Below are 19,037 nucleotides of genomic sequence, written 5' to 3'. Positions count from 1 at the left end.
ATGAAAGGGACAATCATCAATTTGTGGAACATTAGCTATTTTTAAAACTCATTTTAAATTCTGAAAGTTGTTTTAAATTTTATTTGTATTTATTTACAAAATTCGTAACGCAGCATTTATTTCAATGGTTCATGCGAAATATATTTTTGGACTCTATATATATCCATGTGTTAGCATGTGTAAGACAGCGAAGAACAAAAGTTCGCCATATTGTGTATAAAAAAAAGAGGCGGAAGATCATAAGGGGACATTCAACACTCATGAGTCGAGAGAGAATGACAACGCCATTGAAAAACTGTAAGAGACTAAAACAATGAAAGCGAATTGTTGATTTTCTCATTTTCTCATAGTCTGATAATTCAGTAAAGCTGAGTGTCAACATATTACATTTGGCCAGTATGAATCTCATGCCCAATGTTTTTGCCCAATTCACACGTTTATCTTTGTTCTCCCGTCGTTATATATAATTATATATTATTTTGCAATCATGCATTGATGTGTTATATCTGGTGACATTGTATATTTTCAGGTATGTTGATGTTTACTCAAAATAAAATAGGTCCCATGTAATGCTGGACTTTTGAGAGCACCGCTATTGTTCTTGAATTGCAATCATTTTCAACCTCGCATTGGCCCTCTTCATAAAGAACGAGTTTTTTTCCAGTTTCATGTGTGTTGGTCTATTTTAGAAGTTCATGTGGTGTTTAATCAAAGGACCTTTCAAAGTCGAGTTTGACATCTATCTGTTTCCCATTATCGATGGAAGTTGCCCAGTCTTTTATGAACAAATACTAATTGCGTGTCACATCTATGGAGTATTGGTCTGCGAAGAGTTGCAACATATGATGTGAGCTGCGACGGATAGAAATCGAACTTCTACAAATGAATATCAAAACATCTGTTAACATATTTCCGGTTGAAAAAATCTGTATGCAAAGACTGTAACTGTTTGAAAATTGAGTATCAATATATATGTTCCTGGTTGATACAAGAACCCTACAAAATTCATCTTTTATTTCGTATTTGAATGTTCCAATAGCGATCAAAGTCTTGTACATGTACATGTTTACGTGCACTTGCATAAGGTCTATTTCTATCCGACGCAGCTCATGTGTTCTATAAGGTATAAAACCACTAATTCATAGCCCCATTGCTTTCAATGTTAAATTCTGCAATTTCAAGCATTAATGGCTACTTTGTCTTAAGTTCAAATGAAGTAGCAGTTATTTCATGTCAAAACTATACCTTATCCTGACTTGTGCTGAAAAATTCAACATACCTTTAATTGCATATTAGAGCGTACTGGTTCCCGGAAGTTTGATAGTACAAAAACAGGTACTTCTGATCTGAACAACAGGGCAAATGTGCCCTCCTATTAAAATTGTATATACTTCTTTATTATTCAAAAGAAACTTTCAACAAGGGTTCTACAGTGATTCCAAGTCCCTAAGCTTTCATTTGATACCAAAACTACCCAAATATTCCACCTATTGACAAAGATACAGCTATGCGTAGGAACTATTTTGTTTAAAATATGTACTACTTTCTTGTATGTTCTTTCCGACCGGGCCTTAATTAGTGGTTCTATACCTATAACAGCACCTAACTTGTTATATTGACTTCTGCTTGACTTCATTTCCTTCTATAATCTATTTCTAGCATAGAAAAACACATAAAGCTTTAGTCAAAACAAAATATCACTGAATTCAAGCTCAAATTGGACTGGTAGTAACATATGCGTTATACAAAGAAAATTCCATATGGATACTTATAGTGACAGATATGACACTTTTTCAATTTTTACCAGTTCTTATTTGTTAATATCTACTCAAATAACAGTGTCCTTACATATTTGTCTTATTTTTATCAAAGATTCTTCCTTGAATATAAATACAGTGGTCCAAACATAAAAAAATAATAGATAATTTTGACCCCCCTTTTTTCTACATGTTGAAAAAGGAGAGTGATTTGGTAAAAACCATACTTTTATGTATAAACATGGATCAACAAGAGCAATTTATGTATCTCCCAGCTAGAGAACTTGCTAAACTGGTTATAAAATGCATTTCAAGTGAGATTTTGGAAATCCTATATAAGTAAACATTAATTTCATTTGTAATAAATGATTCAATAAGAAACCCAATAAAACATGAACACTCACTAGATAATTTGACCAAAAGCAATATTTATACTATTAACTACTCATAATATACATGTTTCATTGGTTTCAGTCTTAGGAAATGCAAAAATTTAAACTTCAGGTAAAATCTTAACTGTGTGCATGCTTAATGATCAAAAAAGGCTGAAATACCTTATTGTAGCAATTTGAGGGTTGTAATTTGACACCAACATAATTGTTACATAAAAAAAATAATGAAACATGATTACTGACAACAAATGTGACTAATTTTCATTGTAAAGGGTATGCTTTCTAAAAATAGAATTTGACATGCCTTTCAGGAATAGGTATAAAACCACTAATTCATAGCCCCATTGCTTTCAATGTTAAATTCTGCAATTTCAAGCATTAATGGCTACTTTGTCTTAAGTTCAAATGAAGTAGCAGTTATTTCATGTCAAAACTATACCTTATCCTGACTTGTGCTGAAAAATTCAACATACCTTTAATTGCATATTAGAGCGTACTGGTTCCCGGAAGTTTGATAGTACAAAAACAGGTACTTCTGATCTGAACAACAGGGCAAATGTGCCCTCCTATTAAAATTGTATATACTTCTTTATTATTCAAAAGAAACTTTCAACAAGGGTTCTACAGTGATTCCAAGTCCCTAAGCTTTCATTTGATACCAAAACTACCCAAATATTCCACCTATTGACAAAGATACAGCTATGCGTAGGAACTATTTTGTTTAAAATATGTACTACTTTCTTGTATGTTCTTTCCGACCGGGCCTTAATTAGTGGTTCTATACCATAAACTAAAATGTAATACAGGTACGTGATACTGGTTGATAGTTACTGGGTATGGATCGATCATTTATATTAAGAGTGGGCAGATATTTGGCCGTTTTCCATTCTTTTAGAATGGTACCCCAATTGGTGGATTGTGAAAGAAGTGAAATTGGTGTCGAATGACTGTTGACATTTCCTTTATTACACAGGGATAGATGCCATCATGTCCAAATGCTTTAGTAATATTTATATTCTTAATCATCTATTCTAATTTTTTGCGGTCGTATAAAAATCTGAAACAATACAAATCTTGGTTAACCAATATAATAGAATCCATGACAAAAAAGGTTTTGCAATTTTCTTAAGACCTCGGTCCTTAGAAGTCTTCATTTCAGAGCTTTTTCCAAAATGTGAGACAATTGGTAGAAATATACATCATTAATGAACAATTTAAACATTAAACATATTGGCTAGTATGGTCATAACAAGGTTGTGCACTTTTTCATTGATTCTAATTGTGTAAATCTTTTGTGCATGAGAGGGCTGTATAGCTGTCTTTGATAAATGTTCTTTTTTTTTGAAATTCCATATCCTCTAGATCTCTGTAAATCTTCAGATATTATGGGTAGGGTTTATCAAAACATGCTGTTTCTATTCTTCTGCAAGTTAATGCCTTTATCAGATTGTTGTTATAATTGACATCACAATGCCTTTTCTGCCTGAATAGTTTCAAATTCGTTAAATGGTTAAGAATAATATAGCTATTTTGTTTAAAATTCAATACAAGCTTTTCAGACGCATAATTGGAGATCATTCTAACATAGCAAAACAATTAAACTTGCTCTTTAATAGTGATATAGCATGTTAAACAGAGCAATCACTTTTAATTGTTCAGGGATAAACTTAACTGTATCTGATCCTTGGAATGTTCGACTTATCTTAGTTCAAGATAACAGGAGTGAGTTGTATGTTACCCTATAAATTAAAAAAACACAGAATTTATTTAATTCTTTATTTTTATCTTTTTTTTTACATGAATTGGTTTTTATGCATAAAATACATACATACTGATATTCTTAAAAATGTCAATGACTGGTCAAACAGGCGTTTTATAATTAACACAACTATCCAATGTACAATCAGCCAATATTTGAGCAATGCATTATAATAAATTAAACAATAGGGGTAAGCAGTTGATATTACTGGCAGTCAAAAAGTTATGTTCATGTGATGTGAAGTACGTAGACAAATTTGAATTTTCCTACTGAGTTTGCCCACACTTTTTTGTTATTATTCACTCATTGATCAAGATCAAAATATGTTTTTCTGTTGCAAAAGATTTCTGATATAGCCATTATCAGGAATGCTCAAAACTTAGAATATGGATAAAAACCTTAAGGTGCACAAAATTAAGTATACAATGTTTTTTTTTAAATTCAAAACAATAGACTTTTTTTGTGAAGAGGAAAATGGTGTGTAACATAACAAAATCTTTGTAAATGCAGGAGTCTCCTTTCCTACATTTTTTCTTTCCTATTTCTAAAATAGTTAGGCAAACAATATTCATTCAATCCTAATTCTACCACACCACACTTTTCACTTCTCCATTTTTGTTTGGTATAATTTTTCAAGCCTTACCCACAAATCTATGCAATACTTTTTCCCTTCAAATTTCTATTAGGTGATATATTTTCCTTGTTTAAACATACTTCTCAAACCATGCTTAGTCCTTGTATAATTTTAACTGCCAGTAATATCACATTTCTGTATTTTAAAGGACACATAATTATATCCCAGTAACACAATAGTCAAACAACTTGCCTTTTAAAAAATCATTAAAATCATACAACCAAGATTGCTGATACATTTTTTCATATGCATATACAAAACCTGTTTTATAAATGATTATGTACAGACATGTTATTGCAAGCAGTCATATTATGTTTTCAAAAAAAGCTTACAAAATTAATATGTATATTTAATCTATTTCTATTCTTGAAATAAAAATAAGTATCTGCAACCATATCCTGATTTCAGCTAGGTTTTTTCTAGCATGCACACAAGACACCATTTTAACTTTCTTTTTGTAAAGACTATTTAATATTTAAGTGAAATATAAAAAGAAATGGTATCAAAATAATTAATTCCAAATTTTACTGCACCAAAAAGTGACATATTGTCTAAAATACAGTTCACAAGTCTTTAAAGTCTCACATGAGCATTACAAATACTCTAATTTTTGCTGTTATCTTACATATAAGAAACACGAAAAAACAAATTTGGATTGATATAATAAATGGTTAATCAAGGTCTGAGGATTACAGTGTTTGCTTTTTACACTGACTAAAACCTGTGATCCTAGGGTAATGTATTTACTTTATTATCAACAAGAGGCTGTCAGAGAGACAGCAACCCGAATTTTCCTGCAGAGGTCGAACACTGAACAGTTGAGCAAGTATGGACACAACATTTAAACTTAAAACAGCTCTGAATTTGGATTGTGATTGAATATTTGATACCGCATAGGTTCGTGACACAAAATTGAAATTCGATATTTACCTGTTATGGTCCAATATCCAAAATCTATGTACATTGCTAGAATCAGCATATCAAAGAACCCCAAGAATTCAATTTTTGATGAAATACTTCTTAGTTAAACCAATTTTGTTCAAAGGGAAATAACTTTATTTCCATGAACAAATAATGCAAATCTAAAATTAGATATGATGTAATTAGATATGATGTTATATTTATTTTCAAATTACAATCTAATATAATTAATAGTTTTCAAATTAATCTGTCACTACAATTATAATTGGGTGATTGACACTTAACAGATCGTGTGTTATCTTGATAAAAGTTGAAAATCATTTAAAAACACTTAGTGTAATCAAACTTTATATATATAGTTAATAGTTCCCAATATTTTTCTTTCATTTTTAACAAACTAATAAAGATCTGCAACTTATCTATGAAATTCTACAACTTTATCTACACAATGTAATGTAATGAAATATATCCTTTAACACAAATAGATTATTATCTAATGAATTTGCAAATCTGGAACAGGATCAAGTAAAAATTAAAATTAACACACACTCAGACAATTAGTTTATATAGAATAACAAACAAACCTACCACAAAATTGTTCAAACAATTTACCAAAGAAAAGAAAAAAAAATCCAAAATGTCATTTATCATTAATACAGGTGTCTTTTAAAAAATCTTTTTAAAAATGAGTTATTTCCCTTCGTACAGAAAAGGATTAATTCATCAAAATTGGATTCTTGGAAAAGAGGACTATAAGTAACTAACGAGAAAAGCTAAAATCGTGAAAATTGAACTTGACCTTCATTTAGACACAGGAAACAACATATCTAAATTTTAAAAAATTTCTTCAAGCGTTTTCATGTAAATGAACGGACACTGTTTGGCAGCCGCTCCCGCTGTACATCGCCAAATCAATAACCAATTTTTACTTCGAAAATCCAGTTAAAAACAAAATGAAATAGACAGTCTGTTTGCTTTTGTTTAAAACATAATATCAAACATTAGTTCTAAAAGTTTCTATCCAATTTGTTTTCTCATCAAAAAGGTTAGGATACAGTTTAAATACAGGTGTTGAACTAATACTGCTTTAAACTAAGACACAGGAATGATGATACATTTTCATCTAAATATCAAGTAGTCTACTGTAAGTACTATTTGCATTTGTTTGATACATTCCATAAATCATATTTCCGACAACATTCTTATCAAAAAGAAAACAATTTCAGAAAATAAGTATGTTAAAAAATATCCTGCATAGATGCTACCAGTTTGAGATTAATTTTTTGATCTTGTTTTTTATATGCTATAATCGTTGAACACTCAAAATTTGCCTTTTTTTTTTCTGAACACTGAAATATTATAAAATGCAATTTGTAGATATTAGACACAAATATTTTACAACTGCTAAGAGGTTACCTACAAGCAAATCATTACATTAAAAAATTGGTAATATAAATTTTAAGAACAATTCTTAACACAGTTTGACATTCAATCACATTTTGACAACAATTTGGTGGATATGAACTAATATAGAACCAAATTAGTCCTTGTCTGAAATTTTATAAACACTTTTTTTTTTAGTAAAATTGAAGTTATAAAGTTGATGGCACTACATTATAAAGATATGAACATTAAAGAAAATTATACCCCCTATGTCCTATTATCTCTAGAAAGTCATTTCTTAGTAAAAAATAATATGCTCAGCAAATATACAAACCAAAACAAAAAAACTTCACTGCATTGGTACATTTTCAACAATAAAAAGTTTCAAACAAGGTTCCCTTGACATTAAGCTACCAAAATTGGACTGTAATATGTATGTGAATACACTCAATTAGCACCTTAATTACCAGTATTTGTAAGTTAGCTCATAGGACTAGAATATAAGAAGAAATGTATAGATGCAAACACAAAAAATATAGGTTTCATGCATGTATAAATATTCAGTGAATCAATTTTTTTTTAATAAAACAATTCAAGTTTTTTTTTTCTAAATTAGCATTAATTTTCAAATATAGTTCAAAAGTATCTAAATATGTGACATTTTTTTTTATCATTATATAACTTTTTGAATACATTCAACATAGACATTAAAAGAACTATAAAAATTCAAAAATATAAATATAAAACCAAAATATTAAATCAATAAAACTTTTGAACTGCCCCAAAGCTGTAAAATATCTTTCATTGTGATTATTAAGATTAAAATAATTTAATATAGCAAATTTAACATTGTGCATGTACTTTATGAATGTTTTTTTCTTGCCAAGGTGATTGAAAAATAGAATCTAGATTAATGACATATTAAAAGAAAAGTGGTCACAAGAAATATCTTAATACCTAAGTAACATATTATTAATTAATATCCATGAAGGTCTTTAATGTAAAGGCCAAATTACACACATACTTTTAAAGGGACTCATAGGGGTACAAGATAGTAAATCTAATTTAAACATTTATTTTGAAATGATCAAGTCACAAAAAAATATTTGACTCACTGATCCATGAAAATCAGTCAAAGTCAGGAGATCTCTAATAGACAAATGTATTATAAAACCTGACAATAACCATTGGTGATGACAAAAAAATAACCACAACTAAAAGAGCTCGTAAACAATAAATCATGCTTTTCAGATCAAGATCAGGAAACCCTTTCATACTTATGAGAATGCAATCACAATCTTCTATGACAGGGGGGACAACACTATCTTTTTATAATTATCCATTAAAAAAAACATATCTTACTGAACATATACAATTCTCACTATGTTAAATAACTTGGGTAACAAAAATAATATAAGGCTTTGAAAAAATGTAAACCATTTGATGACCCTTTCAATTAATATCTTTATACATTAATATGGATTACACTAAGTCAGCTTGCTGTTACATATGGATGTTTCAATAGAAATTATTTAACAATGCTTTATCACCAAAATTCAATATTGAACCATCCAAGACTAATTTTCAATATTCATTTACAAAATTTGTTTATACTTTAGCAATTGATTGATATCAATATGTAGTCCACTAACTTCCAGTGTATAATAAAATGATGTCTGTTTGGCTGTATAAGATGTATAAATACAAAATGATATCTGATAAGGGACTATGTCTCCAACATTTATAGTTATCTGCAATTGAATGACCCTGATAGAAGTGGGAGGAGGAGAGGCATTATTTAAATTATTTAACCCATCATAGCTTTCATAACAAAAGACATGAACAGTCAATCATTAGCTGTTCCCTTGAGAATGGGTTTAAGAGAAGTAACAAGTAAATATGGACATGACTAATAAGAATAAATGTTGAAATTTAGTACATTTGTCATTTAAATCAAATACCTACAACATGTATAGCTCTTCTTCCTTTTTTGTACTAATCATGACTGCATTAATATTGGGGACAACATGACAACAGAGAGAGAAATTTGTATAAGTAAAAATGCACATGTTTTCCAATCCAAATAGAACTGTCATATTGTATTGTTCATGTTCTTATTTGCACAATAAAATATTGTTTACACTAATTTTATATAACCTGACAACTCTCTCAAGAAAAATCCTTACATAATTGTACTATAACTTAAGGCCTCAACAAACAAATACATTGTGTAATCATATTATTCATCCATTAAAAAGAAAGCACTAAAATATATGTACATTAAACATGTTTGAAACAATATCTAAAATGTCACCATAAAAATATGAGATCACTGATTTTAATCATGGAAAATCAACACTCGTGTTATATTTACATAAAAATTCACCGTCATGTTCTGGACGAAATGACAGGTCTAGGGCATGATGGCTGTTTTTATGGACTACTCTGAATAAAACTAAAATTAGATTACATATATAAAAAGTTCTCTCCTGTTCACTTTTAATGGTCTATTAAAAATTTCATTATGGACAAAAATACCTATGCAAATTTGAATCAAGCATTCTCCTGCACATTCCTATCATGAATATACCCATTTGCATATGAAGTATTGTTAAACATATATTCTAAACTTTTTTTTTCGAATGCAATGTTTATGTGAAATAATCCAGTTCAAGAATTAATAATTTGATATATAAAATTAAATAAAAATCTTGATTCTAATTACAAATATACAATTATTTTTTTTTTTGAACTAAAACAACAAAATGAGAGCCAACAACAAAACATCTTAGTCAATCCAGACAATATTCAAATCATGTATCCATACTAGGAAAGGATTTTTTTAATAGAAATCTTTTTAACAGAAATTCTACATTTTTTTTAGATCTAAAATGGTAATAATGAGATCAAAATTCACATTCTTAAGCTGACTAGAACCCTGGTCAATGTTATCAATACTTATCTCACATACAACATAGGGAACCATACATACAGTTTTTTACTAAAATATACAATACAAGGTATTAACATGCACTTTTTACTTAAAAATATCCACTTTGCACACTTATTCTGCTTTAAAACAAAATTTTACTTTTCTGGTCTTGAAAACTAAAACGATCAAATCAGAATGCCTGTTAACTTTATTTAGTTTTATTTTTAAGTTACTTATTTTATTATTTATGAGAAAAAGAACAAGCCATTCTTGAATTATGACCATAACATATATAAGAGAGCACTTAGGTAATGGGTCATTTTGCCAGTTTTAATTCTTGCTGCCTCCTTTTGGAACAAAAAAGAAAAATATGCTGTTAAAACCTAAAATGATTCTTCCTTCATAAAATAAATCTTTTGTTTCACTGGAAGGTATCCCCTTTAATACAATGCTAAATAACATGTTTGAAAGAAAAGATCTTGTATAGGACTATTTTGAAGAATTATCACTGAACTATTACATCATTCATGGCACAAAAATATCACAAAGTTTATGACAAAGCACTTACCAGTTAAATACAAAATCTGATTATATGTTTTAAACAAATACAAGCACTAATACTTCAAATTGCACTAACCTAGGATTATTTGTGTGGAGGGAAAAACCCAATATCATCAAGGCTTTAATGGGGACATCAGAGTGAATCTGAATATTTAAATAAATAATGTGATATTTTATGATTCTAAACTTCCGAGTTGAAAGTTCATTTTACTATAAATTTGGTTTTTCTTCTGCAGCAAGTAAAAAACTACTGAAATCAATAAATCAAAACCAACAAAAAATTGAAGTAAATAAACTCTACAGCACACTTTGTTCAACACAGCCAAAAATAACTTAGTCAAGAAACATCTTAAAAAGTCATGATAAACGATAAAAAAAAAGTTGTATCTGGATATACTTCAATTGTTGCAATAATACTAATGTGATTAACAAATTATCATGTGCACTAAAAGAATGAGAGAACTTTCTAGATTATGCAACAATACCACAGTTTGCAAGTTATGATTATACAGAAATTTTAAGCACAGAAGAGTTATTCAAAATAAAAATAAAACTTAATTTACATACTAAATCAATTCCTAACAGTTAAGTACATTTAAATTAAATGCTATTTAGAACTTTATCAAATCTTATAAGTACTTTAGCAGAATGAACAATTCAAAATCAAATATTAAATACTGTCTTACATATAGCTCCTACCCTATAAATTGCTTTTTTATCAATTTTATTCCACTTTCAACATATTAAACATGTTATAAGAACAAGGTCTTTTGATTTTATATTTTTTCTGGGTTCTGAAATCATTTGCCCCTTTTATTAAATAAAATCCCTTTTCACGTTTTATCAGATATAAACATTTTCTGCTTTACAACATTCATTAATGTCACTTGAAAAAGACAATTACTTTTCTAGACCAATCAAACTTCTTAAATCATTCAGCTGCAGAAATATTCACACAACATAATTTACACATCACAATATTATTATCATTTACACAGGCATAAATCATTAAAAATCATGATCAAACAAAGATTCAAACACTAGTAAAAACTGATTCATTCAAAAAATACATCAATACACTCTCAAAACATGATTAAACAAAATGTCATAAATCGCACTGATTTGTAAGAATAATCACAATTTAAAACAGTTACATAACCAAATCACACGATTAAAATATGGAGAATGGGATATCACAGAGATCCCAGAAAGTCTGGTATAAAACCACTCTCCACATTCACTTTCTCAGAGAAAATGTTCTTGGTAAATACATAAAATGTTTTCTTCTTTGAGGGAAAAAGTTAGCCTTGGGTGATCTGTAGTTGTTTTTCTCCTTTGCTAGTCAATCCGAATTTGATTTAGGATCATATTTTAAATGAAAAGAAGCTGAAAAATACAAAGTAAATATGTGTTACAATCATACAAGGTAAATATTTGTTACAATCATACAAGGTAAATATTCATTATTATCATACAAAGTAAATATTTGTTATTTTCTTACCTTACATATATAATAAGCAATTCTATTTGGGTAATACATTATCCCAAAACGTGAAATAATTCATCATAAATAGAGGCAATAACGGCTGTACTGGAAATCAATTACTATGTTGAACAAAGAAAGTTATAACAGACAAATCATGGATTTAGCAGAAATCCCCTAAAATCAAAACAGAATGGCCTCTTATACAATAACTAGGATTGTCTTGACTTACAATAACTAGGATTGTCTTCACTTACAATAACTAGGATTGTCTTCACTTATAACCTTGTGTTGAATAGCTTAAGTGATTGCATGAATCCCACATTTAGTTTATTAGTTTATCAATAAGTAATTATATTTTCCTTGTCACAATACTGAAAACTGGCCATTCACAGATTTAAATTACTGACTGTTTTTCGTTTTTTATATAGATTAGACCGTTGGTTTTCCTGTTTGAATGGTTTTACACTAGTCATTTTTGGGGCCCTTTATAGCTTGCTGTTCGGTGTGAGCCAAGGCTCCGTGTTGAAGGCCGTACTTTGACCTATAATGGTTTACTTTTACAAATTGTGACTTGGATGGAGAGTTGTCTCATTGGCACTCATACCACATCTTCTTATATCTTTTTACAGGAACTTGGGACTATTGATACTCAAAGAAGATAAGAGTTTTATGAAGAATTACCCGACATGGATTCCATGGAGCTTTCTTTACACTCGGAGGATATATGATCAGTTGACCCACAGTTGGAACAAGTTGCAGAAGTGGTTCTTTGTGGCTTTCCAGCATTGTATCCTGCACTGTTCCGACGTTGTAACACAACTGGAGGAAAACAGCTATACTGAGCCCCGGCTACATTCGGATATGGATGAGGATTGATTGCTTGAAGGTAACTCGGAGGTATTCCATTTGATATTGGATATTGGAAATGTGGATGATGATAATATGGGTGATGAACGATTCCGTTTGGATTTGCATTCATAAAAGGTGGAAACATCATTTGATTCTGTAGGTAGTGATGATTTGGTAAGTGGACTTGATATGATGGAACTTGATGGCTTCCGGTACAGCCACAGGAAGTACACTGTGCATGACTAATGTGTCCATTAGGTCCGGAACAAGTAACAGGGTTACCATTTGGCAATGGACTCTGATTTCCAGAACCGTTTTGTGAATCTTGATTAGGTGAAAGACCTGGATCTGATACTGATGGGGCCAGACCAATATGTCGAATATTGCCATTTAAACTGTTTTGAAGATTCGCTGCCATTACAGGAGTCGCTGATGCGGTAACAGAACACATGAAGTTGCGGCCATTTCCACTGACTGTTGGAGATCTAATAATTGGAATCTGACCAGGTATTACTGGCCTACGTGTCATTTCTGGACCATTGCTACTACTGTTTGAAGCTACAGTTGTAGTCAAGGTCTGGTTATCACATCGTTGGTACGGATAGGCATATCCTATACGACGTCCACCAACAGTATCTGGCATACTGATTAATGTCTTATTTGGAAAATTCAGATTACTATGAGTAGGCTGAGCTTTGTAAGAGTTGTTGGGAAAAATCACTCGCATGAAAGGCCCTTGTGTTGGAGTTGGATCTGACTGGTATCCACTGCCACTACTGCTGTGCCCATGTACATTCTCAAAGGCATGGTGATCAGCTTGTAGAGGAGTTTCACTATTTACTTCCTCTGTGTTCTGACTAGGATTATGAACTTCCTTCTTAGCATCCAGAAATGGAGAATCAACTCTACTTCCTACAAAATAAAAAGGCATATTAATGTTGTCATACAAAAAGAAAAGAAACAAGCATTCTGAGAGTATTGCTTGGCAATACATAGTCCCCTACCGGTTAAAATTAATTGTACTGGAACAAAATGCTAACTTGAACTATAACTTGTCATGGTGTAAACTATATAACAAATATCAAGTCAATATCTTCAAGCATGACGAAAAAAAGTGCGGAAAACTGAATATTTGAGTGAATTTTCGCAGTCCAAGGACCGTAACTCTGCACAAAATTATCAGATCGAACAAAATTCGAAACTTGATCTGTAACTTGTCATGATAAAACAATATACCAAATATCAAATCAATATCAACAAGCACGAAGAGAAAAAAGTGTGGAAAACTGATTTGCCGGACTGACGGATGGACAGAGAGAGACGGAGTGCAAACCTAAAGTCCCCTTCGACCTCATCGTGTCGCTCACCTGTATTTACTGCTGCTTTGGAAATCATGTAAAATAAGGTTAAAATCAAAATTAATAGTGTTAGATATTAGATATTATAATGATATCTAAGATAATAACAACTAGAGGCTCTCAAGAGCCTGTGTCGCTCACCTGTATTTACTGATGCTTTGGAAATCATGTAAAATCATAATTAATAGTATTAGATATTAGATATTATAATGATATCTAAGATAAAAACAAAAAACTGCAATATTTTTGTAAAATTACTAACTCAGGGGCAGCAACCCAACAACGGGTTGTCGGATTCGTCTGAAAATTTCAGGGCAGATAAATCTAAATCTGATGAACATTTTTGCCACCTGTCAGATTTGCTCTAAATGCTTTAGTTTCAGAGATATAAACCAAAAACTGCATTTTACCCCTATGTTCTATTTTTAACCAAGTCGGCCATGATGGTTGGAAGGCAGGGTCATCGGACAAATTTTTTAAACTAGATACCCTAATAATGATTATGGCCAAGTATGGTTTAATTTGTCTCAGTAGTTTCAGAGAAGAAGATTTTTGTAAAAGATTACACAAATTTACAAGAAATTGTTAAAAATTGACTATTAAGGGCAATAACTCCTAAAGGGGTCGACTGACAATTTTGGTCATGACAACTTATTTGTAGATCTTACTTTGCTGAACATTATTGCTGTTTACAGTTTATCTCTATCTATAATAATATTCAAGATAATAACCAAATATTTTTTTATGCGAGGTAGGCCCAAACATTGGCATACAATTACGTATAAGCTCAACACTAACATGATGGAATCTTGCTTGAAATGGCAAGTCCAATCTTCTATATGGAAGAATCCATGATCTCGAACCCTTGAAACTAATCTGATTGCAAGATAAAGGTATAAGTTTCATAACTCATTTTCTATTATGCTTCAATTTAAAGGAAAAAGTAAAAGGTCATCTGCTTTGAGACAGCACAGAATAAAGAGTAAAGATACCATTTCAATGAACCTTTTAACCCATGTTCTAATTGTTAGGACTAAATACTCTACCTTTCTCACTATCATCTGATGAGCTATCAGCACCTTTTTGTGGAGGTTTCTTCTGAGGTACAGGACTACGCGAGGGACTAGAGTTCTCTGATGACGAGGTATCTCTGGCAGCTATTACATTGCTTGGAATCTGGTAAGGCATCATGGGATACATAGGCTGAGGTGGGGGCATGTACAATGCTTGGTAATGAGACATTGGTCCAGGAATACAAGGTTCCATAATTCCATTTGGTAATCTAGTTGGTGGTTTTTCTCTGCAAGAAATCAAATCCTTGTCTCAGAATATGGTATTCAGTGAACTATGACATATGTTGTTTTGATAGATGTTTATAAATTCAAATATAGAAATATATCAGACCACTATCTATCTATATGAATGTAAGATGTATAGAAAATTAGGACAAAATGTACTAAAAAAGTCTCAAATTTGATATGTTCTCTGATAAAAATATCCTTTCTTCAATAAGTTTTAGCAACTTTGATGATAATCTTGGTTAAGCAGTCATATACATAACATAGAATTATGACTTAACAGTCCTGTTTAGTAAAAGTCAATTGTAATTGGAGATAAATATCAAAAATACATAAATTAAATCAGAATACTTCATTACTTTCACTTCCTGCTAGATTAACTATAAAACTATTTATAGATCTGTTAAAAAAAGTTTCCTTGTTGTCATTTTTTTTTCTGTAATATCATTATGTTTCTTATTAAAAATTTTTGTTTTGTAATACCATCATGGAATTAACAAAGGAAATAGTTTCAATTTTGGAATCTGCATAGGAAAAAGGTATGAGTCCTCTTAATTCTGAACAAATCTCATTCTTACATATGAAATAGATCTGTGCCACTGATTCCGAACAATTCCAAATTGAACCTATGCATAGTAAACATACCAGTTCCATTTATTTTGAACAACTCTGAATCACACATGAATGTTGGTAAAATATAAGTACCACTGAATAACTCTCAATTTAATGTATGCATAGTGCCAGTGATTCTTAACAAATCTCAATTGAACATATTTATAGGTATCATTTCAGTGACGGAAATATATATGTGCAAATATATATGTGCGTGTTGGTTACTGTGGATTCATTTGTTTTCGTTGGTACCAATTTTCATCATGTTCATGGATGGAGGAAAAATTGAAATTTTCATGGATATACGATTTTTTTGGTTTTGAATAAGTTTGCTTACACATGTAACAAGCCTATTGATATTTATACTTTGTTGAACATTTAAATGTGTGGTTTATTATCAGATCTATACCCACGAAATCAATTATCAGATCTATACCCACGAAATCAATTATCAGATCTATACCCACGACATCAAATGAAGATTGATATCCCACTAATAACTATGAATCTACAGTATATGTCATTACTAATGATACAGAACAACTTTCACTTGAATATTGCATACAAGTACCACTGATTTTAAAACTCTAAGTCAACAGGGTGAAGACTATATGTATCATTTCAATACCACTGACCAACTCTATATTCCAGAAATAAAGGAAGGTATCAGAGCCATTTGTCAGTTCAAATCAAATCAACTTTTTACACCTTTTTTTGTCTCATGTCCTGTTCATTGATAATTTTCTATGTTTCTATATGTATTGTGTGCGATTTTGTCCCATGTACATTTACTCCATATCCTTTCACTTTCTATCAACAACCTCTAGTTCAATATAGATCACTATGTATTATCAGTTATATTACCTTGACCTTTCTTCCAACTCAGCAGAGATCCTATTAGCATCCTCCAAGCTCATACCACATTCCTTAACCATCATATCTATTGGTAGAGCAGTCAACTGAAAACAATAAAGAACATCAATGCTATTAATAACCTCCTAACCAGTCAAATGATTTCCAATAACTACAATCATGATTGATGCAAAAATGCAGATATTTCGTTGATATAAATCGCCCATATGTGTTTTATCCAAATCTATCAAAGGCATTTCGATGCTTAGTACTATGTTCCCTGCTTCACATCACTGCCAGGAATAACTTGTATATCATTATTTCTTGTTTTTAAAATTTGTTAGACTATAATTTTAACACCATACATGGTAATAAAAACTTAGTTTGAGGGACATATTATTAAATGTCTTATTTTTCATTTGATCATATCAATAGAATGACCAACCTGTTCTATAGTGAACTTGTCTAGACCACTTCTATATCTCTGTAGTTGAAGTTTATTGACCAGGGCTGTAATCTGATCAATACCAGTATCTCCAGGAGAGGCTGAACGACTGTTGTTTGGTGAAGCATGACCAGAGGATGCTGGAGATTGATATGGATGCCTAAAGATAAAACAAAAACATTCAATATCAACACCAATGTTATCTTTTTTCTTATTTTGCATCTATCCTCAGATTAAGCCATTTGTAGCTATGTCACAACAAAGCACTTGACTAGACTATTACATTTTTACCCTACTACTGGCCTTTTTAAGTACCTGGGCAGGGTTCTCATTAAGGTGAGTTCACAAGTCCTGGACTCTTGAAAATCTGTCTGGACTCGTCATCTTCAAAGGTGAGTCCAAAGATGCATCAAGATTGTAAGAAGTTGTATCAACTGACAAAATATTTTCTCTAATTTTTGTGCTATTTTCACATTTCTTGATCGGTGTGAGAAAAATATTTCTCCTCACTAGTGAAATATCTGTTCTCGGCAAAAATTTTGTAGAAATTTAATTATGACGTTAAATTTTCTTGGTTTCTTCTGAATTTCCTATTGTGACGTCATGAAAAAAGGCGACCATGCCTGATGACATCACATATAAAGAAGACAACTCTTTGAAAAAGGAATGATAAAAATCATTAGAGAAACAGATTCCTACACTATAACTCATGTATTACAATATTTCTCCACTCTCAACAGTTAAATTTTAATTATTTAAAAAGCTCAGCAAACCTCGCGCTTTAAATATTAAAATTTAACTGTCTCGAGTGGAGAAATATCGTAACACACTTGTTGCAGTGGTGAAATCTATATATCATTGTGACAATTTGATTGAACTTCTTGATTTATAAAACAAAATAATATATTTGATATAAACTGATCAAAAAGATAGTGGACAAATTTATAAATATTATCAAAATTGGCCCTTTCTCTGGCTTTGACTTTTCCTTCTTCAAGTAAAGCTATATTTTCTTTATCACTTTCTGCTGATACACAAACTTGAACCCTACATAAGTGAAGGAACCTACCTAAATATATGTCCATAAAAAGGTACATGTTGAACTGTCATAGGTGATGGTATACAACCAACTGACTCTCCTGAAAAGAGAAAAGAAAATAATAATCATCATGAAAAATTATTATTTAAATGAAATATATATTCTAAACCTTTATTTTTATTATACTTATTTTTGTGGTATATTTTTGTGTGTTGCCTGTTACACATTTTAATCAATCTCAAATCTGGTAAATGTTGGAATTGAAATCTGATCAAATATCTAAAAACATAATTTTGAATTTGGTCAGTAATGCTTTATCCTGACAAAACTAGCTAATTCTGAGCCTGAGCTAGTTTGTCACAGCTAGCTCTCAAGTCCCCCAAACCAACTGGATCATAATATGAAAACTGAAGAGAATGATGAGAAGTAACTTTGTCTTTGTATTTTGCATTGACAAAAACAATATGTCTCCTTACAAACATGTGTGGGACACATATGTTACATTACAAAATGTCACACAATACCTTTCCATTATAGTCTATATTTTATTGTTCAGGGCCACAAAAACTGGTGTCTCAGTGAATATCAATGTTAAAACGTATACTTCAAGAAAAAACATAAAGTAAAGCACTGACAGATATCTGCCAAAGTTTGTAGTTCATATAGAAACAAAAACAGAATAAAATAAAACATGGTATGTCAACAAAATTCATGCAACAAGTAAATGTTAAGAAAACAGATGTGTTAAATCCAGAAAGT

The 19,037-nt window shown here is 30.7% G+C and overlaps 1 protein-coding gene across 2 annotated transcripts in view; it reads right to left on the bottom strand.

The window, feature by feature from the left end:
• Window positions 1–4,447: 4,447 nt before the first annotated feature.
• Window positions 4,448–19,037, bottom strand: part of LOC127702670 (zinc finger CCHC domain-containing protein 14-like) — a 43,368-nt gene continuing 28,778 nt past the window's right edge. For both annotated transcript variants that reach the window (XM_052206969.1, XM_052206970.1), the window contains 6 exons: window positions 18,309–18,378; window positions 17,240–17,399; window positions 16,807–16,901; window positions 15,079–15,332; window positions 12,507–13,586; window positions 4,448–11,725 (listed from right to left, as the gene is read on the bottom strand). In XM_052206969.1, the coding sequence (XP_052062929.1) occupies window positions 11,682–11,725; window positions 12,507–13,586; window positions 15,079–15,332; window positions 16,807–16,901; window positions 17,240–17,399; window positions 18,309–18,378 (1,703 nt within the window). In that variant the 3' untranslated portion in view covers window positions 4,448–11,681. The remainder of the gene's footprint in view (window positions 11,726–12,506; window positions 13,587–15,078; window positions 15,333–16,806; window positions 16,902–17,239; window positions 17,400–18,308; window positions 18,379–19,037) is intronic.

Source organism: Mytilus californianus, unplaced genomic scaffold, assembly GCF_021869535.1.
Source record: "Mytilus californianus isolate M0D057914Y unplaced genomic scaffold, xbMytCali1.0.p SCAF_5, whole genome shotgun sequence".
Classification (NCBI taxonomy): Eukaryota; Metazoa; Mollusca; class Bivalvia; order Mytilida; family Mytilidae; genus Mytilus; species Mytilus californianus.
The sequence above is the reverse complement of the archived record's forward strand: the minus strand, read 5'-3'. Positions and strand labels throughout refer to the sequence as shown.